We start from the raw sequence: 27,334 nt of genomic DNA, 5'->3' as shown, positions 1-27,334 counted from the left end.
CTGAATATTTAAAAAAAATGGAACTAGAAAATATTCTAGAAATAATTCCTTATTTACATGGAAAAAACATATTTTCCTGCTTTCAGGGCCACCAAATAGGCTGCTTAAATAGCAGTTAAATACAGGAAATCCTAAGCTAAAATTCAGTAGCCTTTTCTTAGTAAGTTTACAGAATAATTTGAGGGAAAACCCTTGGAAATTACGGCAATACAATTCTGAATTTCATGATAATTTTCCTCAACTGCAAATATATTTCTATAATTAATATTTTAAGTTATTATTACTTCATAATTCTGGATAAAGGTTTTTTTATATTAATCGTGTTTTTAGTTAAATAGTTTTTCAGATATAAGATACTTTTAAATTTTGAAGGTACATTTCGTTTTTAACATCTAAGATACATTTAAAATTTTTTTTTTTGCTTGCAGAAAACATATTGTTTTATTTTAAAAATTTATGTTCTATCTTATTAAATTCCATTTCGCATAAAAATTCCTCTCCTGTGATTTTTGTTCTGAATTTGCCTATTAGTGCTTCTTTTAAGAATGTATTGATTATTTTAATGTTAAATATCTTCTGTCTGTAAATTCCTGTTAGTTACATATACCACAGAAACAGCAATACAGACGGTGAATTGTTATAGACGTAAATCTCCATAATATATCTACGAATGCACGAATAAACGCGTATTCAAAAGAGAGGATTTTTTATGCCTTAAAATATTAAAGAATAAATAATGCATTGTCAGAGACGGCTATGGAATTATGCTTAGTGAATTTTCCTGTTCATAAACTACTATAATATATATACATAAAATGTAAAATCCTGTGTAAAAGAGAGGCTTTTCTCTATCTTAAAACCAAAGCGAATACTTGATTTTTCTCCAGAAAGCTAATCAAATATTTGTTTAAAAATGCTAATTATTAGCTTATTTTAACTAAGGCTATTAGTAAGTGCCTTAACTACTCATTTGTACTATTACTGTATAAATACCAACAAGATGGGAAATTCTCACCTGAACAAAATGCATCTTGGCTTGCTTTCCTGAAGTTTTAAATCACTCTGAAGTTCTGGAGGTACCTGGGATGACCACTGATGAGAAGAGGATGGGATGATGTCTGACCACGGTCCGAGGCATTCCTTTATATATACTTCATCATCCTCATGACGTCAGGTCCGCTACGAGAAGGTAGCATCACATTGTAACTGCATCTTTTCCCATTTTTTTTTTTTTTTCTTCAGCCGACCCTTCATTTGCCTTGCGTTCGCTTTTGCTTTTTTTTTTTATCTGTTTAGATTTTGTTCTTTGTTGCACCGTTTTGCATTGTAGGCGTCGCACGAAGAAAGAGGGTGAAAGTGAATGGGCCAGAGCACAACGTTGAGGAGGGAAGGGAAAAGGGGGAGAAAAAAGTAGGTGAACTCGAACGTATGAGAGGATGATTTTAATTTCTGCGTGAGATCGGATTGAATAGGAGATAAACAGAAAAAAATCAGGAGAAAAGTTGTGTTTGAGTTTGTGAATAGAAAAGAAACTTTGAGTGAGACAAACGCAAAATAATCAATCGTAAATCAAGCAAATGAATGTTACAAATAGTACGCACTCAAAATTCACATTAAAATTTCTGTTAATTAGAACATTACTTATCAGTGGTGTTCCGTGGAGGTCTAGGAATCCGTAAAGAGTAATTTAGAATTTCGTGTCAATATATTTATGCATTTGGAGGAAAACAAATTACCAAAGTATTTCGGATATTTATTTGTAAGTAATTTTACTATGTTATTAACAGTTGTATCCATTATAAATGTTTACATAAGGTGTTGGACGTTTACGTAAGTTTACATGTATGAACGTAAATGCACATGTCATTATTTACATAAGTTATATACATGAATTCGTACGCTGAAGTGAATGAATAGGCTATGAACTGAAACTCTATCTAAATTAATCACCTCACTCCTTCATCATTCTTAATCACCTCACTCCTAAAATTCTCTGTCAATATTTATTTTGGAACACAACAGAATTAATTTCGGACAATAAGTGCAGATTCTTCCCCAACTACAAATTATTTTTTTTTTTCAAGAATTTAAAGGCCGTCAACGTTTGTAGTAAAATTTCATGAATTTCTAGATTTACACACTGAAGATAACAAAGTATCTCCTAAGAAAATATTACTTTAATTATGAAAATATATTGCTGTATTCATTCAATGTATTCTCGGGTAATTTAATGTATGAAATTTATTTAACAGTCATCTACGCAATACGAAAATCTGATTACTCCTACCATTAGATCAAATGAATTGGAAAATTTGATATCTGCCTTTAAGTGATTGTTTAATAACATGATTAAATGGAATGCTAAAAAACGATATTTAAAGATGCATCATCATTTGATACCACATGACTATTTAAAAAAGGTTTTTATGTGTATTTTCACAAAAATTAGATTACGAAATTAATAAAATGCTATCATTGATATAAGAATTCAAGTTTATGATTCAAACCTAACGTTTAAAGAATTTTCAATTTAAAGAATAAATTACGTTCTTACCAGGGAAAAGTGTGTTCCCTTTGTTCTGATTATTAAAACATTTTTGTGATTACCCGTTAGGTTTATTTTATTTAGATTTTATTCTTCAAAGTAATGCAAGATTTAAAATTCTTAAAAAATCTGTTCTTGACACATTTCAACGCAAATTGTAAAAAATCAAACAAAGACAAAATCAGACTTTTTTATGAAATTATAACATTCCTAGGATGTCTGACGTCATCTTATTCAGAAAAAAAAAGAAATTCTCAAATGACAGAGATGGAGGGATTTATGGGAGTCTCTCGAAATCTTATGAGATGATGATGATCTAGTAAATAATGATTATCATATAGCTGATGATGATTGTTACGATCCGCCCAAGTTGGAGGCGCTAGTTCCATTAAATTGGAATAAAAAATAAAGAAAGAGACTTATGACTGATCTTTTTTTTATTTTTATTTCGATTTGTGCCATAACGTATTTATTTATAAAGTGGTTCATATACGATATTTTAGATTTTGTAAGAGAATTGGGTAATTCATTCTGCAGTTTCATTGTTTTCACACTTGATGTTATATATCTCATTGTTATTTACTATATCAAATATATGAAAGCGAAATAAATTTCCAAATCTCTTTAACTGGAGTAAATTTGGTACTAGCACTTTGAGTGGATTAAATACTTAAGGATAATACTGTAAAATTATAGGATGATAAAAAACGCTAGAATATTAGAATCGACGCTTTAAAACTAAAGAAATATAAAATTTACTCTGAATAGCTATAAAATTTTTGACATATATTTTTAGCCGAAAGGGATTAGCCCAGAAGATCTTCCCCTCAACGTTACGGTCGGAAAATTTCGTATAAAGGCTTCCTTCTATATTCATTATACATGAAAATTTCTGCTAGATTTTAATGTATCTCATTTCGGTTTGGATGTATATCGGAAGAAAAGGAATCAAGGTACAAAATGAGAGAGTCATTTTTTAATTAAAATCAAGAAAATACCACTTATTCATGCCCTTTTGAGGAACTTTGAAATTTCAGGGCTAAACCTGTAACGCTGGGAGGGTTGTTTTGGGATTTTGCGTCGAATCACAATAAATGGCATATCAATTTTCAAATTGTCGCCACCAAATGTTACAGTATTGCATTATATTTAACGAAATTTAATAAAGAATCTGCATGAATGTATGTATGTTTCTCGCACTTGAAAAAAACAACTCTACCTAGAGCAATTTAATTTTGAATAACGTAATCCTTCCCTCAAATATCGGCATTTGAAAGCCATAATTTGGAATTTGTTTTAATATCTATTTCGCATTTTGTAAAACTTTAACTAGTTTTTGATTAACAAACTCAACGATTTCAAAGCAAGCAATGGCAACACTGTATGAAAAAAAGCAATTTCATCTCTCGCGCGCGAGACTTTATTTCGGAAATTCTGAAGAAATGTTCTTTTTAAACTATTTTGCGGTATTGCTGTTGAATTGAATTTTAGGATTTAAGTGCGAAGAATATGATATTTAATAGATAAAGGTAACACACAATACGTTAAAAAACCCTTTGGGCGTAATATAAAATCTGAAAACTTTCAGATTTTTTGTTTACTTTTTTCTTTTATATTTATTTAATTTTTCAAGCACTTTCCTACATTCCTTAGTTTATCTAATTTTACGCATTGTTTTCCCTTCTAGGACGTTTTTCTCTATGAACAATCTGTAATTCAGTCTTTAGAAAAGATCTTCAATATACAATTTTACAGCTTCTATTTATGGCAGCAGTATAATATAATGTTACATGGAATTTTTGTATTCGTCATTTTCTATTTATTTTATTTTAATTTTATACCTTTTGCAACACAGTTTACCGACGATTTTTAGGACGTTGGCCGTCTGAGTACTTCCATGCTCGAAATTGTGTGCATGCGTGCATATAATATTCATTTAAACCTCTGCCAACTTCCAAGCGGTCAAATGAATAAAATTACAGAGTGGTGAAAACTTTGTGTTAGGTTGAATACCTGGTGGCGGAACGGGCTCGGCGCATGGTTGCTTCACCAAGTACATCACAAACAGGAGCCTTATGATGTCCTCCGCAAAGTCCCCCGGGGCTGTCTACCTTGGAAAGCAGACAACCCTGGAAAAGCTGTCACAATAAATTACTTACCTGCTCAACTGAATGGAATTTAGCTCAGATGATATCTGTATTAGAAAGCTATTCCTACACAATTTGAAAGTCCGATTAATTAGTTTTCAAAATGTCAAAAAGGAAAGCAAACAATAAACCTGGAAGAAAAGTTTAGATTTTGAAAATCAGTTACGTCTTCTTCTTATAAGCTAAACTCTATTTGTTGAAGGTTATAAATCAAGTATATTAGAAGACTCCTAAAACGGCTATAGCCTTTAATTTACAGTAGTATTAAATCATATTTAGACTTCATAATGAGTAATATGTTGCAAATCCATGAAGTGGAAATCTTGTAAATCAAGTGAACATGGAAGATCCGAAATTATTTAATTATGAGATATTTGAAACATTCCTCATAGTAAAACTTTTCTATCAATGTGAAGGCCCACCAGCGGCCGAGTGGTAAAATCGCTGAACACTGGTAGTTCGGTCCGAGGTTCGAATCCCGCGAAGGGCTGGCTGCATGGGCGTTCTCGTGGATTTCCCCATGTGTAATGTGTATACGAGCCAGTTTCCCTTAGAAAGTCCTCCACGAAGGCATCTCCTCTTAGGCAGATAGCCCTCGCGGCTTTGCCATAATCACACACACATACTATCAATGTGAAGATATTCTTATATCATTTTTAACCAGAACACATTTTTAAAAGATCCAGAAAAGTACGAGACCTTTATTCAAAATTTTTCAATTTCTTAACATTAAAAAAAGACAAATACCATTTAGATTTAGTTTGACAAAATAGTTTAGCACTTCAAGGCTGAGAGACAAGAATTCCTCGAAATGCGCAATGCGTGCAAATTTTCTTTGAAACCAGCAGGTCTAGTACAGTAGAAGTCCGATAATCCGGCACGTTCGGGACCGGCTCGGTGCCGGACTACCGAAAATTCCGGTCTATCGGGCGGTAATTATAAGAACAATTAGGTTAATAATTAAACTAAAAATACAGTATGCAAATACATACAACAAAGTTTATTTTACATTTCATATAATGTATGTACACGTACTGTAAAACATATTTCACTTAGATTTAAAAAAGTCACGAATGTCTTTTTGTTTTCTTGACTTTTGGCGTTTAGTATAAAATTTATTTCTAATGATATGGAAATCAATAATTTCTGAAGCACTGTAGCTAGTACTAGCCTCGGCAAAAGAGATAAACTTATTTAGTGATTCTGCAGCTTCTGCCCAGCTGATTTTTTCCTTTTCTTCCGTTTCGGCATCTGAGTCATTTTCTTCAAGATTTTGAGTAGGCTGAGGGTTTACTACAATGTTGATAATGTCCTCATCGGTTAGTTCTTGTTCAACAGGCTCATTCTCGTCGATTAAAAGCCACTCCTCTACCTCATCTTCAGGCAGGTTTTTCAAGGGATTGTCAGTACTTCTAACGACATCCAAAACTTTGGTCAGAGCGTCTTGATGGTTTTCTTCCTCATCAGTCTGTAGAGTTCAGGTGTTAAATCATTATCAGCCACGATTTTCTCAAACTCGTCTTTGTATTTTTCTGCAGAGTTTTGGTTTGCTGAAAGGGTTTCTCCAGTTACATCAAGTCTTCGAATTCCATGCCGAAACTTAAAGTTTCTGAGCCAACCATCAGAATAATTACATTCACTTTCAGCAACTCCTAAATCTTGGCTGAATTTCTTTGCCTTTTCAACAAACATTGGCCCTGTTACCGGCTTTCCTTCAGAACGTACTGCACTAAACCATTTGAACAATACACTATCTAGCTGTTCCAGTTTTGATTTTTTTAATGTTTGTCTAGAAGCCAATTTTTCAGTTGTTACCGATTGAGAAACAAACTTCATTAGTTCATCTTTTTGTTTTTTAATGTCATAAATAGTTGATGAGCCAATATTAAACTCATTCATTAAAACATTTCTATTCTCGCCTTTTTCTAGCCGTTTGATGATTTCTAGTTTCTGATTGAGAGTCAGTGTTACGTGTTTTCGTTTCTCTCCTTTTGAACTCGAAGGCTTAGGTTTTGAAAACATGGTCACTGTACAGTTAGAGCGAAAATCACTTTTTTTATAAACAGTTTCAAAAGTTACGTTTACTGCGATGTGAAAGGACACAAAACAACAACGCACAAAAAAATGGCGAAGACGCTTCGTGATTGATTAACGGAGATGCACTGCACCTGAATTTGTTGTGACAGCTGAGACTAGCCGGCCGCTAATTGTTTCCGAACAATACCGAGCGCTTCCGGATGATCCCGAACTACCCCGAAAACTTCCGAATAGCTCTCGAGCGGTTTTATTTGCTTTAAAGACACACTTTTGGAGAAAACCAAAATTTTTACAATTTTCCGGAGCGATGCCGGACTATCAGGCATTCCGGACTGTTGGATGCCGGACTAATGGACTTCTACTGTACTGAATTTTGTTTAAATTTGAAATGGAAATAGATTAATTTTAAATGCAATTAATAAACTAATTTTAGGTATGCCATTTCCTTTTGCATAAAAGGAAGAGAAAAAGGTAACGGTGCAGTTCACTTGCTTATAATTAATTAAACAGGGAATGTAAGCCTACTGAAATATCGATAAACCTAATATCCTATATATAAGCAGCAAGCTTCCATTTCCTATTTTATTTCATCTAGTTTATTTTATTGATTTTTGAATAAGACTGAACCGTTTTGCAATCTTGCCTGAACAAATGATCTTGTTAAGATTAATTTTTCTAATGTTTTATTTCACACATTAACACTTTTATCGTCTAATACTTCTATTTGTAATAAGTGAAATTACTTATTATCTTTTAACCACAGTTTTCTCGAAATATGCGCAACACTTTTAGGTTAGTGTCATACATTAATGTTACATTAGTGTTTTACATCAGTATTACAGACTATTTATATTACTCAGTGTGTTAAATACACGTTTCCTTCCTCATCTCCCTCACTTCCCCAAAACCAGTCCGTGTTCTTTGCTAATATGACGGTACCGGAAAAAATTAAGAAGGTGAGCTTACGTTTCTTAGAATTAATCGCTTCATTAGACATATGTCGTCTTTCTTTCGATTTATAGAAAAGTTTTGTTCATACTACTGCAATCTTATATTATAATATGTGTTATTGAGTTTCCTAATCGTTAACTCATTCTGGAGTAATGTATGGTGCGCTGGTTAGATCTTTTATCTTTCCAAACGCATTCGTCAAACTAAAGAACATACGCTTTACGACAATATCCTAATCCTGGATTTGTCGAACATGAGAAGACAGTTTTCTTGTATTTTTTATTTGTTTTGTTTTGTTTAACCCAAAGGGATATTAGCGCAGAAAGACTATTAAATCTCGAAACGGGACTTCTCGTCGAATCACTATAAACGCCTATATCACTTTTCACTAAGTATTATCACCCTGTATTATTTTTTAAAAAAATTATAATAATATAGTCCTCTACTCGAATACGGGTACCTGGAAGCCAAAATCTTGAATTAGAATTTGATTTTTATTTATTTCATATTTTTTAAACTTTAACGAATTTTTCATTAAAAAACTCTACGATTTGAAGGCGAGCAGTGGCAACACACAGTACGGAATAAAATATTTTTATCTCCAGAGCGCGGAACTGTCTATCAGAAATTCTAAAGATATACTGTTTATAAACATTTTTACTTCAAACGGGCGTTAGCCCAAATGCTCTCAAAACGTGTATGCATATGTAAATAAATAAAAAATAAAAAATAAAAAAAAAAAAACGCTCGTTTGGGCATAATATTAAATCTGAAATCTTTCTGATATGTATGTATATATATTAATACTGAAGACATAAAAAATGTGCAACTCGAGCTCTGGACATACACATTGAGTGTGCTTCCAATTACACCACGAAGGCATGCGGAAAGAACGGAGAAAGTACCTTATATATCCCTTCTTTTAAAGGGCGACTGCAGATTAGAGGACCCGATCGCCAAATCCTGGTTGTAAAGAATTATCGACCACTACCTTTTTTAGTTCAGGCGCTGCTTGTAGATTCATTTTTTTCCTTAATGCTGGAGACGTGAAAATTGTGCAATGCTCTCCCCGCACTCGAACCCTAGACTACCTCTGGAATACGCTTCGAGTATGTTTACAATTACATCACGCATGTATGCGAAAAAGAGGAAGAAAATACCTTACATTCTCTTATAAAAATTTCTTAAGAAAACAAGAAAAAATGGTTTAAGAAGTGGAATATATGCCAATCATAAGAGGTTTGGTTTTAGTACAAATGTATAGAGTATATGTAACGGATTGTTGGAATCTAAAGCACGAAATACCTAAAAACGCTTGACTGTATTTGGTAATATTCCTATAATTCTTTTTGGCTCCACCAGTGACTGAATTGTTAAACCGTTAAATACTGGTAGTTCGAACTCAGGTGACTTACCTAGTTGTAAGGGTATTTATTGTGATTTCGTGATTCATGTATATGAATGGGAGGCAGTTCCCATTAGAACGTTCTCCACGAAGGCGTCCCTCCTTTTAGGTAGACAGTCCTTGTGTGGTTTGCTATATTCATACAACCTAACCTTATCTTTAACTTCATTGTCATATTAAGCGAGAGTATTAGTTATAAATAAATATCGCTTTCAGTCTTCATATATTTAAAGGCTTTTAACATTAAATTTATTTATTGTATTTTACACCTTTCTCATGTTATTATCATCAATTGCTAGATAAAATGACATTTTAATACTAAGTTTATTAAGTAAGTTAAATAATTATAGCAATATACTCGAAAAGTATTTGATTAAGCGAGCAGAATATTCGTATCATTTACGAAGGCAACTATGGTATTTGCATAACAAATAGGGAACAACAAGAAAATCAATTCGCAATTGAAAAAAAAAAAAAAAAAAAAAACATTATTATTAAATTATCTCAACACTACTTATTATTACTATTTTTGCACACTCAACACTATTATTTTTTTACAATAGTAATACATTGTATATAGTATATTCAGAATCCGGTGAAAAGGCTAAATTTGGATTAGGTTTAACCCTTTGACTGTTATGCAAATGAGCAGTTTCCGTTTACTTAATTCGCGCAGCATTAGGAGTAAACAGTAGTCGAAAGTGGCAGCTGTTTTCCCCCGCCGTTCTTCCGAAAATGTCACCTTTCTCTGGCGATGCCGTAGATAGCTCGCCTCGCGCGTTTTAAAAATTTCTTAAAGTATTTGTAGTACATAAATAACAGTTTTTACGTACTTTAAAATAATTATTAAACAGTAAATTATAAATGATTATAACCAATTATATAAATAATAATAGTTAATTATAAATATAAGACAAATATTAAATTGAAAGGACTAAATAAATACAACTAATGTAAAACTTTATTAAGCACAGTATAAATACAGTAATTACCTAAAAATCTTTTTGTGTGTGATATACTTTAAAACATGGGATTGCACATAATGGGGCATTATGCAAAAATGTTGGTTTCCGTAACAATATGATTTATAATCTCATCAGTAAAAAACAGCTCAAAATACTCTAGTGGATCAGAAATATTTGTCACGCAAGCTTTCATGCCTACATCACCAGTAAAACTAAATCGGCTAGGAGCGTGATAATTTGAATCAATTATACACCACTGTCGAACACTCGAAAAATCTTCCTCATCGCTTGAATCGTCTTCTGAGCTTGAAATACTGTGAACAAAGTCTTCATCAGATTCAAAACTTGATAAGCTTTCTGTATCACAATCATAATCATCATCATAACTATCTAACTTTCGCTTTTGAGCCATTTTACTGTACAAACACCCTAAAAACCGCGCCAAAATACGTATAAAATTAACAAGGTCAAAAAAAAAAAAAAAATCCACCTTCATTATGCAAAGAAATTCATGGAACTCGCACTGCCATCTGTAGACAGTAAAACTAACTAAATTTCGCGAGTAGCATTCCTTTGAAACACAATCAGTGCAGAATAATAATGGCGAACGAAGTCAGCTCGTCAGCGCGCATTGGGGAAAAATTTCACTACGCGAGTAGTGCTCGTTACTAACCATTTCGGTCAAAATCTTGCTCCCGAGCGGAACTCGTTTGCGCGCATTATGAAGTACGATTCGATTGTGAGCTGAACTCGTTCATAACCATCAAAGGGTTAAAAGACTAAATTGTACTCTAACTTAGATAGCAAGGCCTTTATTTTTGTCAAAAATCAATGCAGTTTCATGATTTCTCATTTCGTTGATTAAGAATAAAAATACATAGTTAAATGTTTTTTGTTGTTAAGCTTAAACTATAGTGGTAGATTTATTTTAAGAAAATACTGCGATTTGTTTTTATAAATTAATTACGAATCAAAACCTCAAGAATAGTTATTTAAAGAAACGTCATAATATAAATTCCACATAAGAAGTTTAATGAAAGTATCAAATAATTTACCTAACTTCGCTTGAATACTCCTAATTTTTCTTTGAAATTCACACTTCCACGTTAAGGTTTTAAGTATTGAAACAAATTCTTAGGAATTGTTTTAAAAGATATTAGAATAAATTTTTATGTAAGAGTTCTCTCTACTTTGCTTATAATAAAAATAATATCAAAAACCATACTTTCGAAAAGCGAGCAAAAATTTGGCTTAAATATACATACGCATCTCATTTTACAAATTCTTATTTGTTTTAACCTCAGAATTATGACTTAAAAATCTCTCAAAAATAAAAATTAAATTGAATTTAAAACAAAATGAAAAAACATTTTTGCATGATTCCAATTGATCTAAAATAAAAATAAAGCAATTCTGACAGCTTTCAGATTTTACATTACGCCCAAAGAAGCATTTTTTTAACGTTTTGGGTGTTAATTTTATTTATTAAATATCATGTTTTACGTACTTAAACCATAAAATTCAGTTTAACAGCAATATCGAAAAATAATTTTTAAAATGAGCATATTTTTAGAATTTTCGATACAGAGACTCCCGCGCTGGAGATAAAAAATGTTTTTCTGTACAACGCTGCCATTGCTCACTTTGAAATCCTCGAGTTTGAGAATCAAAAATTCGTTAAAGATTTACAAAATATGAAATAGATTTAAAATAAATTCCAAATCCCAAATTTGGGCTTCCAGATGCCTATATTCGGGTGGAAACGTACGTTATTCAGAATTTGACAGCTCTAGGTATCGTCGTTTTACCACAGTGCGAGAAACATATATAAATTTATGCAGATTCTTCATTATTTAATTTATTTAAATATAATGCAGGGCTGTAATATTTAGTGGCAACACTTTGAAAAGTTTTCAACGCAAAATGCCAAAGCGAAATTAATAGCCTTTCTGTAACGTTAAATTGCCTTTGTCTAATGTTAAATGTTAGCCCTTTGGGCTAAAAATTTCCAATTTTTCCCAATTAATGGAAACGATTAATAGCAGTAGTAGCGATTGATAGTATTGTAGGGATTATTTCAATTTTCTAATAGTTATTTTTTACCTCTGGAATACGCGCCCAGCGTGTAGACCACCACACCACGAAGACATGCTAGGAAGGAGGGAGAAATACCTTATATACTCCCCCTTTTAAAGAGCGACTGGGATTTTTAAGGGACCCAATCGCAATCCTGAGTGTGGAGTGTAATCATCCACCACCCTTTTAGTTCGGGCGCCGCTGTAGAGACATTGGGTACTTTTTAAGAGCAAGAGAGATGAAAAATGAGCAATGCCTTCGCCAGGAATCGAACCGCGGACCTCTCGAATGCGCGCCTAGAATGCAGACCACCACAGCACGAAGGCATGCTAGGAAGGCGGGAGAAATACCTTATAAACTTAACCACCTGCTCTATGTTACTACTTTCTGCAGATTAAAATACGTGTGCATAAGTATTCATAGACTGCTGCAAAATTAAATTTATTGCTTGATCTGACATAAATCCTTCAAGTCATTTATTAAAGGAGAAATTTGTTTCTGACGTACATGTTTTTTATAAACCTTTTACTTCCCTTTAGCTGAATATTTAGACCCTGGAATCAAAGGTAGAATAAAGTAGCATGTGACATAGCACATAGAGTTAAAAGTCTTGACAATTACAAAGGTTAGAAAGAAAACGAGTAATATATGAAAATTTCCAATAAATCTATTCTTTGGTTAAATAATGAGAGAACTTAATTATTAAAACACGAGAAAGAGTCATAAGCTTCTGTTTTCTCTGAGTATCTGTATACTTTAAGAATCAGAATTTAAATTTTTAAGTTAGAACAGTCAGTATACTGTAGATCAGAAGTCTCAAACTAGGAGCTCTCGGAACACATGTGACCACCCAAGCAAATTTATGCGTCCAGCGAATACAGTTCCTATAAATTGCTTAGAAATATTATGACAGGAATTTGAGGAAAACGTTTAAGACTTTTTATAGTATAGGGGATTTGGAGATACATATCTGATTAACTTTCATTAGTGCTGGTCAAAATGTAAATATAACTAATTACGAATTTTGATTTGTTTAGGAGTATATTTACATGCGATCAGTTTTCTTTTAAATTTAAAATTAATAAATCTACTAAACAAAATGCCGATCAATGTCTGCTGTTTATGATGAAGATATTTTCTAGCAATTTCCCTAACTTTATGAAGATTGAAGTGCTATGAGGTGTTATAGCTGAAATGTGGAGTAAGAATCAAAGAAGTTTGCAATTATTTGCAACTGATTATGGAAATTGATGCTTTCTTAAGCTTCAATTTTGGTAAGCCTTTCTAAATTGTATTTGCTTAAATTCTCAGTTCCGGCTATATATCTTAAATTTTCAGAAGACACAGCGTAATATCCTAGAAGTGAAATTCAGTATTTTTTAATGTAATAAAACTGAAATGAAAATGTTATTAATGCACAGTTAGACTTCTTTTACAAAACAGCAGTCTATTTCCAACCAGTCAGAGAATAAAGGATTACTCAAGAACTAATAAATTCAAATGAAGTACATTTCTATGATTGTGATGTACACTAAACTTTTTTATTTTGAAGAGTTTCCCATTACTTTTAGTACTGGTAAGTGTCGAATATCATTTCTGCCAACTAGTAGTAAAATGAACAAAGCTACGGATCGGTGATTGAACATTTCCAGTAATTGAACATGCTGACTGCGGGTGATTGAAGAGATTTTTTGAGAAACATAAGCAGCTGTAGAGAATTCTTCAAAAGAAATTTCTATTAATGCAGATTAACACTATATGTATCAATCTAAAATAATAACCTAATTTATCCGAATGTCATTTCTTCTAAAAACATGATAAAAAGTACGAAGTTAAATTTGTGGCGTTATATTTGAGTTTCACTAACCAATTTGCTTCTAATTTAATCTTTCCTATTGCATCATTTCGTCGCGGGCTCATTCATTCCATAAATGCTGAGTGCTTGCCAGTCCAAGGATCTCAAGGCATACCTGGTTGATAACTTAGTACTTAGTTGGTGTCGTACTAGGTTGAGGTACTGTTAGTTGTCCACCCGTGATTTTGTAGCTTATCTTAGAAAATATCTAGACGTAGCAACTGCAAGACTTTTAAAGACCTATTTTATGTTCACTGCTAGGTGCGGGCTACTGGTAACTGTGTTTTGTAATATTATTTCAATTCTTACAAGTGGTGAGGTAAACTAAAGTTAAGAGAGAAACTTGTGTCTGTGAGCTTTCAGAAAGCAGTTAATCTAGTAGTGGTAACTCATTCAGTTAGCTTTCACAAAGCAGTTTAAGGATAGGAGTTGTACTTGAACTGTTTAAGAATTATATAGAGCTCCTTAGAGGTTTTAAAATTTACGATGTGGTAATCATTGGTTTTGCAATAATAGATGCAAACTCAAATTACTATACAGTAAATTTTCAAGTTCTTATAAACTTTTCTTTACTTTGTTGTTAAAGAGACGGCAAAGTTTTTCCCAAAACGTTTGTTAGTGTTTTAAAACTAATTCAATAAAAATACAAAATCAGTTCATAATAAATACAAAATCAGTTCAGTCCGTCTCAAGTAAAAACCCTCACTGAAAAAAAAACAGTGCTCGCACTCATATCAACCTTTAATCACTGTCTGATGATGAACGCATGTTACAGAAAAACAAGATACGTAAATTGTAAATACATTCAAAATTTGCATGAAAGATCATAAAATGAAAGTATTTGTAAACAGTCTCACATTTTAAAAAAATCTCGAACTAAGTTGCTAAACTGTTATTTAAATTTATTTTTTATCTTTATGAGTTGCAACTCTTTTTTATAAAATCAAATAACATACAGACTAGAAGAGCGAATGATAATTACTTCAAAAAATCATGTATATCACATAAACACTATTAGCATCACAATCAACTTATTCTTCTCTTGAAAAGTAGAGACATGCTTCTCAAAGAAATTTCAATTAATTTTCAATTACGTGAACTAGTTTCATTCAAAGTCTAAACTGCACCACTTTCACTTAATAGCCATATATCTCAGCAGGAATTTTCAGTTGGCTTCTTTGCTTGTACTACGTAATTAGCATTCATCGTACGTTCGCTACATGGGAAATATTGTGTCTTTGGACACAACATCGTCTAAGACATTCACAATGAATGTTCTTTGCCCTTAACGAGAAGATAAAATCAGAAGTACAAGTTTTTCGAAGGCAAAGTTAATAAATCTAAACTGTAACTGTAACATGTCTGGTAAGCTATGAAACGGAAGTGAGTGAGGGTATTTAAAAGGAATTCTGTTATATCAAGCTGGGGGAAAAAGGAAAAGTCCTTTGCCAACTTCACTTGAAGAACAAGCTCGTATGTAGCGGAACCATTCCTCATGAAATATTCATTTTGGGATGTAAGATACAAATCTACACGAAAAGATATTTTAGTAAATGAAGAACGAATGAATCTTCCGTGAGTAAACTATTATAACTCTCCATTGCTTACTAAGTTTCGTTGAACGTGGCGTTTTTTCTTAGAGATGAAAGAGGCAATTTAAGGGAGTTGCGTAAATTTTGCTCTGTAGTAAGAAGCAGACAGAAAAGGCATTCATTTTCTCTTTAAAAAAGTATCAGTTGAAGTTTTGTTGCTCATTTTCGTTTCCATGAAAGGTAGAGTATAAAACGGATTTTATTGTGGTATGTAATGAAATTGAAAAGCATACTTAAAAATAAGATTTCTAACAATGGATATGTTTCAAAGTTACCACAATGGCACGCGTAGAGGAAGTAGGACCTTTTATTGCTATCTGCGAGCAATTAAAAAGAAACAGTTAAGAAAATGACCCTTTTATAATAATATAAGCAGCCAATTTCATGTCGCTCCTTTTCAACTTACTACTTCTTTTAGTTTCTTATATTTATCCATTTTTTCTAAATTTAATTTTTTAATGCTGCCGAGACTCATCATTTATTAAATATGTAATTGTCAATGTGGTGAACAAATTCAAAAAGTATAATTTAACAATAGCTGCAAAAGAACTTTACGTCTTGCCTTGAAATCAAATTTTAAACAATAAAAAAATGCATACATTTCCTAGTTTTAGTATAGCAACAAATTATTCTTATAAAAAACAGTAATTAATCATTTCTGAATCATTAATTCTATTATTTTTCATGGATACATAATTTTTTATACAACTTTCATTCGGTGGTGACAATGAGCAATCTTTTTATGATTTATCATACACTTCTAAGTAGTTTATGCTATATTTTTTTTTTCATTTCCTCTTTGCATGATTAGTAATATAGAACAGTGTTTAACTATTTTTGATGTTACTACAATCAGTCACACCGATTTCACGTCGGTACGCTTTAGCAATCATAAAAGTAACTATCATCAGGGACCTGCGGATTGAAGGTCACCTGTGATTAACCAGTGAATCAGCGATGTAGGGACCAGGAATAAATTTGAACAGAATTGAAATTAAATAGATGGACATTGCTGCTCTTGAAAGCTATTAGTCCCTGTTAACTTACAGGTCGACAGTAGGTTTCGGTTACCCCACACGTCATCAAAAGGGAATACTAGAGTAAATTTAGATAAAATTTTAAATTAAATTAAACTAAAGTATATCGGTGCTAGTAAAGTAGTTTGCCACTAGTGATCTACATGTTGGTTACCGGTGATCTATGGTTATTGGAATCATTGGTGGATCACTAGTGTGAGACAGTGTAATAAATTTAAATAAATTGTTTAAAAATAAATAAAACAAAAGGACACTGGTGACCGTAAATATCATAGACACTGATGATTTAATGAGTTTTCATTCATTAGTCTAGAAGAGTACAAAGATTTTGTAATGCCAACACTTGCAAAAGCAGAAGGTTAATAAATACGCGGTAGCGTAATGTAACGTGACAACTTAAGAAAGTTACAAAGGCTTATTTAAAGGATTTCTGTAACAAATTTAATGTGGTCTTCATATTTAGATTTTTGTTTAACAGCTGTAAACAAATTTTTATCGAGAAGGGAGGAAAGAGGAAAAACGTGAATTTTTTCTGTTCAAGGATCATTGATGATTATCTGTTTTGCATAATTTTACGATAACAAAATAAAACTTAATTACGGTTTGAGATGCAAATTCTGACTAAGCAAGATGATCTCGAAATCTACTATATTGTTGACCGGCAGTTTAATGTTCTACCTATCTCATATCACCGGCTATTATTTCGCAATTGAGAACGAAAGGGAAACAGTCTAAATAATTTTCAGTATACGTTATTTGTACATAATGAACTGAAATGTCTCTTCGTACATATCTGCTATATAATATTAAATTTAATACATATTATATAGTTTATTAAGTTTTTGGTGTGGTGAGTCGTGTAGCAGTGACACGTAACAGATTTTGTAAACACATCATATTCTGGCTTAAGGAATATTTCTCAGCCCCCTGCACTCACACACGCGCAGTTGGTAGAATAAAAAAATTTGAATTATCTGCAGGTCTATCTATTTCTGATTATTATTCTATTTTTTAATCTGCTCTTTGGCAAAATTATTGAAAATAATGCAGTCATTATTAAGGCATCTAGGAGTTACTCTTTTAAAAATACAGAATATTTTCAACGATATTTACAAAGCTGACGTATTATATGAGCTCTATAGAGTATGTTATCTTGCATGATTATTAACATTTATGACCTACTAATTAAAGTCAATATTCATATCACGCATTGCAATCCAATTTTTCTTCCGTAATTTTGACAGTTACGATATAAAATTACTACCCAATAATAATAAATGTTATTTTACACATCAGATCTTTGTAATCTTTAAGGAGGCTTATTTCTTAAGTTAGGACATGCACACCAACAATCAAGCTGAGTATTTTTTAAAGAGATAAACTTCATCTTTAATGTAGCAGTTTTAATTGCTACAGTATTAGCATATTCATAGACCAACATACAATGCCATTTCTTTCTAAATGATATACAGGAAAATCTGATTTATAGCATACTGCTTTTATTGGATATACTCTTATTAATGGAAGCTCAATAAATTCACGTATGTTTGGGTACATAAAACTTAGTTCCTTTCAGCATAGAAATAATACAATAGCTGAACGCCTATATCAAAAATATTTGTATAGATACTCAACCTGTTGTATGGATATATACATATATATATAAACTTTAAATCTGAAATTCACGTTTTTGTGAATATACAAAATGATTAAAAGGTTCAATGACGTTACAGGTGCCTGTATAACGCAATAATGTGCAGATGAGCAAATATTAATACTGTGTTCAAGCCGCATGGTTATTAGCTTATTGAATCTAGGTTGTGGATATAATGTATGGTGAGTCTGTATATTAAAGGCGACATTTCTACGAGACGTGCTCATATTAAAGCATTACGCAGTTACCAGCTTTTCTTCATTTAATTTATTGAAAAAACATATTTATTGTGATAATGGTTCTGTGACACATTTGAACGATTACAACACGCAACGCAACTAAGGTGAATCGCCCTGGTAACCTCCGTTAAAGTAATCGTCTTAACTGAGCAGTTGTATTCTTGCTCATGTTACAAGGGTAGCGAAGCAGAAACTGGAGGCACGTTTTGAAACCGGATATATATCTCAGCGTGCGGTTTCTTTTTATATTCAACTCATTTGAAATTTTCATGCCAACTGATTGAAAAATAGTCCTGATATTTATCCTGATTCGCCTCGGAAATAATTGCTTTGAAACCTGGCAGTTTCTTCAAAGCACACTGATTTTATTCAGCGAATTAGCTCTGGAATAGAAAGCATTATATCATCTCTTATATATTCCTACAAGCATGATGAAGAGATTATTCAAGATTTAATACTATACAATAACTGCTATCACTATAACGTTCTATTCCCAGTTTTAAGCCTTACGAAATATTTGTTTGCTTTTTAAGGACACGCAGTTTTTTAAGGCCTTTCACAGTTGTAGGTGTACGGGTATATTCCTGTTCCTTAGGTGTACAGGTATATTCCTATTCCTTAGGTGTACAGGTATATTCTTGTTCCTCAGGTGTACAGGTGTATTTCTGTTGTAATAAGAAAACTATTTTAAACATCAGAGATTAAAGATTTAATATGACATTAAATACGAAAATTTTGCTTTTGCATTATAGCACAACAATATTGATTGTAATACTGTACTTTTCTCTAATGTATGTATATAAGAACGATGATATTGATATGATGACTTGTAGATACACTTGTAGTCAGATTGTAGCCGTCATGCCGATTTAATATATTTTATTTAATGCCTGAGAAGCGCATTTTTAGTATGAATTACACATGGTAATGGGCGCAATCTGAACGCCCATCTCGATCCACATTTTTGTCTGTTCTGTAACTTACAATAATAGGATGAATGAATGAAAGAAATAAGCAGTGAAATCTTAACAGTACAGCAAGCAAGAACAGGAACGACGATTCAAAATGGCAAATCTGGGATAGAAATGAAAAAGTTACGATTCTGAAATGATTTAATTTCAGTTTGCATTATCTCGATTGGCTAAAGTGTTATGAATCTGCTTGCATTATTAGCGTTATTCAAAGTGGCAATTTCCCGACTCCGTTCTGATAACAACAACTGCATATACTAATCATCTTTAAACTACATCGATTCTAGCTTAATCGTTGTCATAAGATTTTTACATATCGCTACAGGCTCTTACGTAAACGTTTTAGCCAATTAAAATAAAAGAAACAGAAATTAATTCATTCATAAATTTTTTGCTACTTTTTTCTGCCCCAAGCTTTCGTACTGAACATATCACATTCCCACTTTTGCTTGGTATCCTGCGAATATCTTGCTTTTAACTCTCTTCCATCCGTAATGCTGTTATAAGATGTAGGATGGACAAAAATTTTATCAGGACAGGAACGCAGTTTTTTCCTGTTATGATGTGTAATCTCAAGAATAAAGAAAATGTGTATTAGCCATGATTACTAGAATCTATATCAAAATGAAAGAAAAGGCATAAGACCTGTGTTCCTTCACATGTGTGTGGTTCCTGTGTTCTGACCGGTTGTTTCGAGTTTCCGTTTACGAAATTTACTGTGTTATTGTTGGCATCACTAGTGTTGTGTAAACATAATAAGACAGCCATTCATTTCGAAATAACAGATTTTGAAGAGGTTTATTACAAGCCATTATAGCTTTTAGGAGGAAAAGGAGAAAGCTAAAATTAAAATGGGGAGTTAAGTTAGAATGGAGACTTACGTTTTTAAGTTACAATTTTGTTCTATGTATTGTTTTATCCCACACACATTTACACATATATAAAATTAACAAGTTACCAAAATCTATTCATAAAAATTAAATTAAAAATAAGGAAATATTTTAAAATATTCACTATGTACAAAATGCAACAGTATGTGTGAGCCAATAATAAAAAACCATAAAATTTTTAAAATATAAAAAATACATAAAAAAATAGAATAAACTTATTTTTACTAGAGAGCCCTGTACCAAGGTTAACTTATAAACACTTAAACCTTAATGTATGGTTATTTGTACTAAGAAAAATCTCTGAATGCTCAAAAAAGGAATAAATTATAAAAGCAAATTGTAATTATGAATAATTTAGTAACAGACTCGTTGGATGAAGTTTGTTACAATACAACAAATTAAGTAAGCAGCTTTTCAACAGGGACTATATTCTCAGCTAAAATATGACACGCCATTGTTTAAAATAAATAATTTTAAACAAATTAAATTTGAAGTTTAAAATTACTCATTTCGAATTTGTTTTATTATCTATTTCATATTTTTTAAAACTTTAATGAATTTTCGATTAAAAAAACTCAACAGTTTCAAAGCAAGTAGTAGCAATAAAAAGTGCAAGGAATGAAACACTTTTATCTCCAGATCTGGAGTTCGTCTGTCGGACATTCTAAATGCTTGTTTTTAAATAATTTTTGCCAAACGTCGCATTATTCCAAATGATCTCCAAATGCCTGTAAATTGAATGTCTGTAAATGACAAAACGCTCATTTAATCGTAATATAAAATCTGAAAGTTTTCACTTTTTTATCATTATTATTTTAACTTAAATCTGTGGATAGCTTTTGATAATCTCCGTTAATTATATTATTATAGAAGAATTCAGTAATGTTGCCTAAAGCGCAACCTTTGAGTGTCTATCTTAACTTTCTTTGGTTAAATTTAATTATTAATTTTTAATTTCGCTTATTCTCTAAGAAATATAAAGCAAAAACAACTGCAAAGGAATCTTATTAAAAGTGAATTCTATGTAAAATTGAGACAAAACTATAGAAAAAATATTTAATGAAGTTTTAAGTTGTAATACATATCAAAGAAAAACTAATTATTGTTAATTACTAATTGTTATTATTAATTAATTGTTGATGCACCCATGGATGAAGGCCTACATTTCAAGACTTCTAAGTATTTTTTTTCCATCGCTTTATGTCAGTTCAATAGAGAATTAACTTTTAATCATGTTCATTTTGAAAAATAGTTTCTGCTGTACGTTTCTTAGGGAATAATCGAAATTAAAAATCAACTATCAAGTTTTACTTTATAATCTTAGCAATGTTAGCGATAGACTTTTACATTTAAAGTGCATTTATGCTTTACACTTATTATATATTTAATATACACTTAATATATATTTGTGTGTGCGTGTGTGTGTAATAATGATATGGTACAAAATTAGCAAAACTGCTATTGCAAACAACGAAGATAAAAAGCAAACAAAAGAAGTATGAGAATTGTTCTAAAATTCCCAGACCCACCAGCGACCGAGCTGTTAAGTAGCTGAACAGTGGTAGTTCTACCCGTAGTTCGAACCCCGCCAAGTGGCTGGCTGTATGAGCGTTTTCGTGGTTTTTGCCATGTGTAACGTGTTATATGAACCAGTTTACCTTAGAGGGTCCTCCACGAATGCATCCTTCTTCTTAGGCAGACAGCCCTCGAGGCTTTGCCGTGTTCACATAAAACCAAAAACCATCCAAAAGCTTTAGATAAATTAAGCATGCGAATCAATAAACTTAATCTTAAATCAGGAAAACTGTAAACTAAATTCTAAAATTTATTAGTTAATTAACTAATAATATAATTTACATATAAATCAGTTCATAAATATTTAATACATTAAAATGACGGAAATCGAAAACGCAGAGAATTATTTATAAAATATAACCTAATTTATTGAACATAAACTACTGGAAACGGCGTGCAATTTACATCATTATTCTGTCCCAAATGTTTGTTCAAAATTATCTGCCTGCAGCTCTTTTCTCATACCAGTCACTTTTTGTAAACTCGCTTTGAAATCTTTCTTTCAGAAAAACATTTTCTTTTTATGCAAGTTACGGAAAAAGTAGTTTACATTAGTAACTGCATAGTGACCGTATGCTTTTCATGATTTTGCATCTTATTTTACTACTGTATTATTCTAAAATCCAAGAAATTTAATCTGCAATTTAAGAAATTCTTTAGGTCCGTGATAACATAATTATAACTTAGTGCTTAGAATTCCGGGCAACGAAAACAAAAACTTCTTTTCACAGAAGCTCTACATAAAAGATTATTCCAGCACTGGAGGTGATAAACTGGTTTTTGATTGCATACGGACAGGGGGATTCCCTGAGATTAGACAAAACATATAAGCTGGAGCTGTTCGTAGAATCCTCAGAAACTCGATCGTGACGGAAAGCAATTTGTAGGAAATGTTTTAAGAGAAAGAGACTACAGAACAATGCGATTTTTTTCTGTTTCTTTATACTCGTGTTCCGTTATGCAGAATCAATAATCAGTGATGAATATCAGAATCATTTGTGAAATTAGCAAAAATAATTTTAACATATTTCAGACGTCATTTTAATATGTAGAGAAAACTGGAAATGTTCATGCATCTTAAATCAAAATTAGATCATTTTGAATTACCTAATTAAAAAATTTGTTGCAATCGATCCTTTGCTTTAAAGTCAATGAATCTTAGGTACTGATCTTAGGTACTGTTGTTAATTTTCCAGAGTGCGGACTAATTAGTATGAACAAAAATTCATGAATAGCTATGGGAGTGAATTTGCATTTTTTCTCTTGTTGGTCATAGGCACTAAGTATAGTGATCACAGTACCAGTTAGCCGATTCCCTTTTTGGAGGTCTTTTCTAGTTTGGGCTAAAGAAGACACCAGTCCATTTTTTACAACCACCAGCTTCTTAATAAGATTTCTTAATTGATGAATTTTAAGCAAATCCATTTTTAGAAACCTTTACAGTCGTAGATACCCAGACGCTGACGAAGTTTGAATCGGATTTTCCGAAGCGATAGAAATTTCCACTAACCGGTAGGTTCTTATATTGAAAGCACAGATGATAAATTGATTTGTTTCGTTTGAATTCTCTGCGTAAAATTCAAAATTTACATATCTTTAATTTATACAGCTTCCTTTTAAATTTGATAATAGTTTACGTTCAAGAGAAACTAATAGAAAAATATACCTTTTTCAAATTTCAGGAAAATTTCTAATGCTGCATTAAATTCCCAAGTACCTTTTTTTAAACTGAATTTAGCTTCAAATTTGTAATACCTAATTTAACTGAGCAAAAACCTTTTTTGTGAATTTTAAAAGACAGGCCTCTTTCACAGAATAGTGTTTAAATAGATAACTTCCAAATAATTTTCACGTAGATAATCTTTCCTTTGTCAGCCATTCAGTGCTTCTGGGACAGTCTCTGATGATACGTATTATAACCGAAAGACCATCATTATGTAGCGTAAAATGGGCTCATACTGAAATACTCTCACAGTTTCGAGCATTTCAATTTTAATAACACTGAAGACAGTACACACATCGAAATTGTAGAGGTGTGTTTAGCACCCCTGGTGTTGTATCAATTTTAATCAGAGAAGTGTATTTCTGAACAATATTTCCTGTAAAAATATACATGATGTTTTAGTTAGAATTGCTAGTTTGATTTTTTCCGCAGTCCTGTGCAATAGACTTCTTGGCCATGTCTCAAGAGTGAATTAGATTTTATCTTCCTCCGCCCCCCAAAAAAAGCACATCATCATCATCATATATATATACGGAGAAAAATGTATGAATATCTTTCGGAATTTAAGTTTACTCTTTTCCCTTTTCTTATTTATATCGTACAGTTATAAACAACTACAACTACTAAGAAATTGATACAAATTTCTCCTGTCTCATATAGTTTTCATCCAGCCGCCGAGATATTTCTAGTACTTTCTGCTTCTCGAAATTGCTGGAAGGCATATGAAGGCCGAATACGGTTACAGCTACTCAAAGGATCAATTACAGTTATTCAGTTATAATATCCATTACAGTTATATAGAGACCTGACTTAATGTTGCCAATTTTGGCGAGGTTTGGCAATTTCTCGCCAAATTCAGTACCAACTTGGCAATATCTCTCATCAAATTAGCGAAATAGCCATTTACCTAATGTTAAGTAGGCTTGCCCCGGTATTCCTATTTTTTTTGGCAGAGTATCGTCTGTCCAGATTTTCGTGTTATATTATCCAGAAAAATACAACAATTTCCCATATAATTTCACTAAAGTTATCTGTCTATGTACAGAATTTAGCAATAATATAAACGTCAAAGTGTTAATTTCACAGCTACCTACTTATCCCTCATTACATGTACATCCTTTGTCAGAAACGTTCCAGGACAAAGGTCGTAAAAAATAGAAAATTGTATTTGCCATGTAATGATTGTAACTGCTATCAAAGTGGTCGCTATGGCTATCTATACGCAACTGCCAACGCTTTTTGGAGGTCTTGGAAGCAAGCACTGAAATCTTCCACTGCGATGCTTCATGTTCATTTGTCACAGAAATTTCGATGTCTGCAATAATCTTGACGAAGCTTTCCTTTCAGTCACTTTTTCACTCACGGAAACAAGAAAAAATCACAATAATCTTTGACACAAATGTGGGATCACGTCTGGCTCTGTCCAATAGTTTAGCAGAAATTCATCGTCTTTTTGTTCATCTGTTAGCGAGGGAGGGACGACTCTTGCATTAAGTTTCCGTTTTCCTAAGTCTTCATGTAAAACCTTATGACACACATCACGATTCAAATTCAGTTCTTCCGATATCATGCGCACACATGACAGTCTTCTTGCAATAACTGCCTTACACGCTCCACGTTTTCATCGGTATGTGCTACAGACGGGTGACTAGTTCTGGGATCGTCTTGCACTGAGTCTCAGCCTTCACGAAACCTTTTGTGTCACTCGAAAATACGACTTCTTGAAAGTGCCTCGCCTACATATACTTGCTTAATCCTATTACACGTTTCACTAAGGGTTTTTTTTTAGCTTAAGGCAGAGCTTAATATCCACTCTTTTCTCACAACCAAGATAAACTGTGTCCGAAAACGAACTTAACGAACACGACAACAATCCGAACAGAGTGTTGCTAAGCACAGCCCTACCACCTAGGAAGTTTGCGTAGAAACGTCGCCAAGATCATGTCAAATAAGAATATATATCAGGTAACATAAAGACAAAATTGGTTCCTTTTTAATACTGCAAACTCAAAAATAAAAATATTGTCCTGAAACTGTTTTGACAAAGGTTATATATTTCTGCAACGCAACTGAAGAAAAACAATTAATGTTTACATCAGTGATATTTTAATAGCGAAGAACTCTTCTAAAGCGTTAGTCCAGTTAGTTTTCTCAATAGATAATTTTTATAATAAATACAATAATAAATTTTCTGTATAGAAACCGAATATAGTATTTGTTCAATGTATTATAAGTAAAACAAAAAACAGTCATCAAAGTATTCCGAATTTTTCCTGAGTAAAAGGAACTTATTTCGTAAAGGTGTTTATAAATTTCATAAGATTTTCAAGATTTTCATTTGAAAATTCTCCACAAAAGATACCTTTCTACTTAACACAAGTTTTTGAGAAAAATGACAAAACTATTTTAAAGTGATTTTTACTTATTACTCTTTCTTATTAAGGAAGAAAATTAGGAAAGAATTTCGTAAATAAATTAATACCAGTGCCAGTGTTTTTTTCCCTCCGTTTCCAAACAATGAAATAATTTCATGATTTTGAGAATAAGGAATGTTTGTTTGAATGAAACTATCTCAAGTTCTATTTTATGTTCGCTCCATAAATATTTTATACGGCAAACTGATTTCATCAAACCTCAAATTCGTGTTAACAAAGCAAATCCGAATTTATTTATTTTTGATTACCTAACCAAAAAAGCAAATAAAATCTAAAATAAAAGTCCGGAACTCAAATTCGAAACAAGTGAGAACGTCTATTGTTCAGGTTCCCACAGAATTAAGACATTCATTTTCTAATAGTTAAAGACAAAAAAATACATTTATGTATTTATCAGGATTTGCATTACTTTTTTTCTTCACTGCATCCGTATATTATAAATAATCTCTTGATTTAACTCTTTTGGCTTTAATCTCGCTGAAGAATTAAGTATTCATTTTGCAATAACTAATACACTTCACTATTGGACAACAGTTTTCGGAGTTTAATGTTGTGGAAAGGAAGCTGTTAGTCTATGTACTTCTCTGGGAAAGATTGTTAAGTAGGCAAAGGTTTTAATAAAGACGTTAAAATACAGTAAAATGACTTTGTACTAAAAATCTTTTATAGACAAAACAAATCAGAAGTATTACTGTACGTAATAAAATCTGGATTAAGTCTTTCTCCTACTTTAACATGTCAGTAGTTCAAAGAGATATTTTTGAGTATAGAAACTGTTGTTCACTTGGTTTATGAATTACAGTTTCTTCCGTGCTGATTTCCGTGGTTCTTCCAAGCTTACGCTTATATAAAGATTGTTATATCTGTATGCATTTGCAGCTATTAGTTGGATTTTCGCAGATGTTATTCTGAAAGAATCAAAGGGATCCAAGTCAATACGTAGATCCCTTTACAATGCGTATTTCCAATTGAGATTATATTTTTCTATAACATGAATTAAATAACTACAAAAAAGGGCTTCTTTTATTAGTGATTAATGATTTTAAACAAAATTAATATTTTAGAAAAATTTTAGCAGGAATTTCGTATATTATCGCATAATGATAAGCGAAATTTCAGTCAAAGATAGCAATACTCAAGTAGATAATTTTGCTTTGAGACCCACCAAAATGTGGCAATACGAACACATCCCGTAGTTTATTAGTAATGAGTATATTCAAATAAGAGCATAGAAAGA

At 32.0% G+C, this 27,334-nt stretch overlaps 1 protein-coding gene across 2 annotated transcripts in view; it reads right to left on the bottom strand.

The window, feature by feature from the left end:
• LOC118190371 (uncharacterized) overlaps positions 1–27,334 on the bottom strand; it is a 53,404-nt gene that overhangs the window by 8,831 nt on the left and 17,239 nt on the right. Inside the window, exon 1 of one of the 2 annotated variants that reach the window (XM_035361076.2) lies at positions 1,016–1,172. The exons of the other annotated variant lie outside the window; for it this stretch is intronic. Within the exon in view, the coding sequence (XP_035216967.1) occupies positions 1,016–1,030 (15 nt within the window). The 5' untranslated portion in view covers positions 1,031–1,172. Of the gene's footprint in view, positions 1–1,015; positions 1,173–27,334 lie in introns of those variants that run through there. 2 annotated transcript variants of the gene reach the window in all.

The sequence above is a fragment of the Stegodyphus dumicola genome, chromosome 3, assembly GCF_044657685.1.
Source record: "Stegodyphus dumicola isolate Sdum_Otavi_A_Nest chromosome 3, ASM4465768v1".
NCBI lineage: Eukaryota > Metazoa > Arthropoda > Arachnida > Araneae > Eresidae > Stegodyphus > Stegodyphus dumicola.
This window is presented reverse-complemented; position numbering and strand designations above follow the sequence as displayed.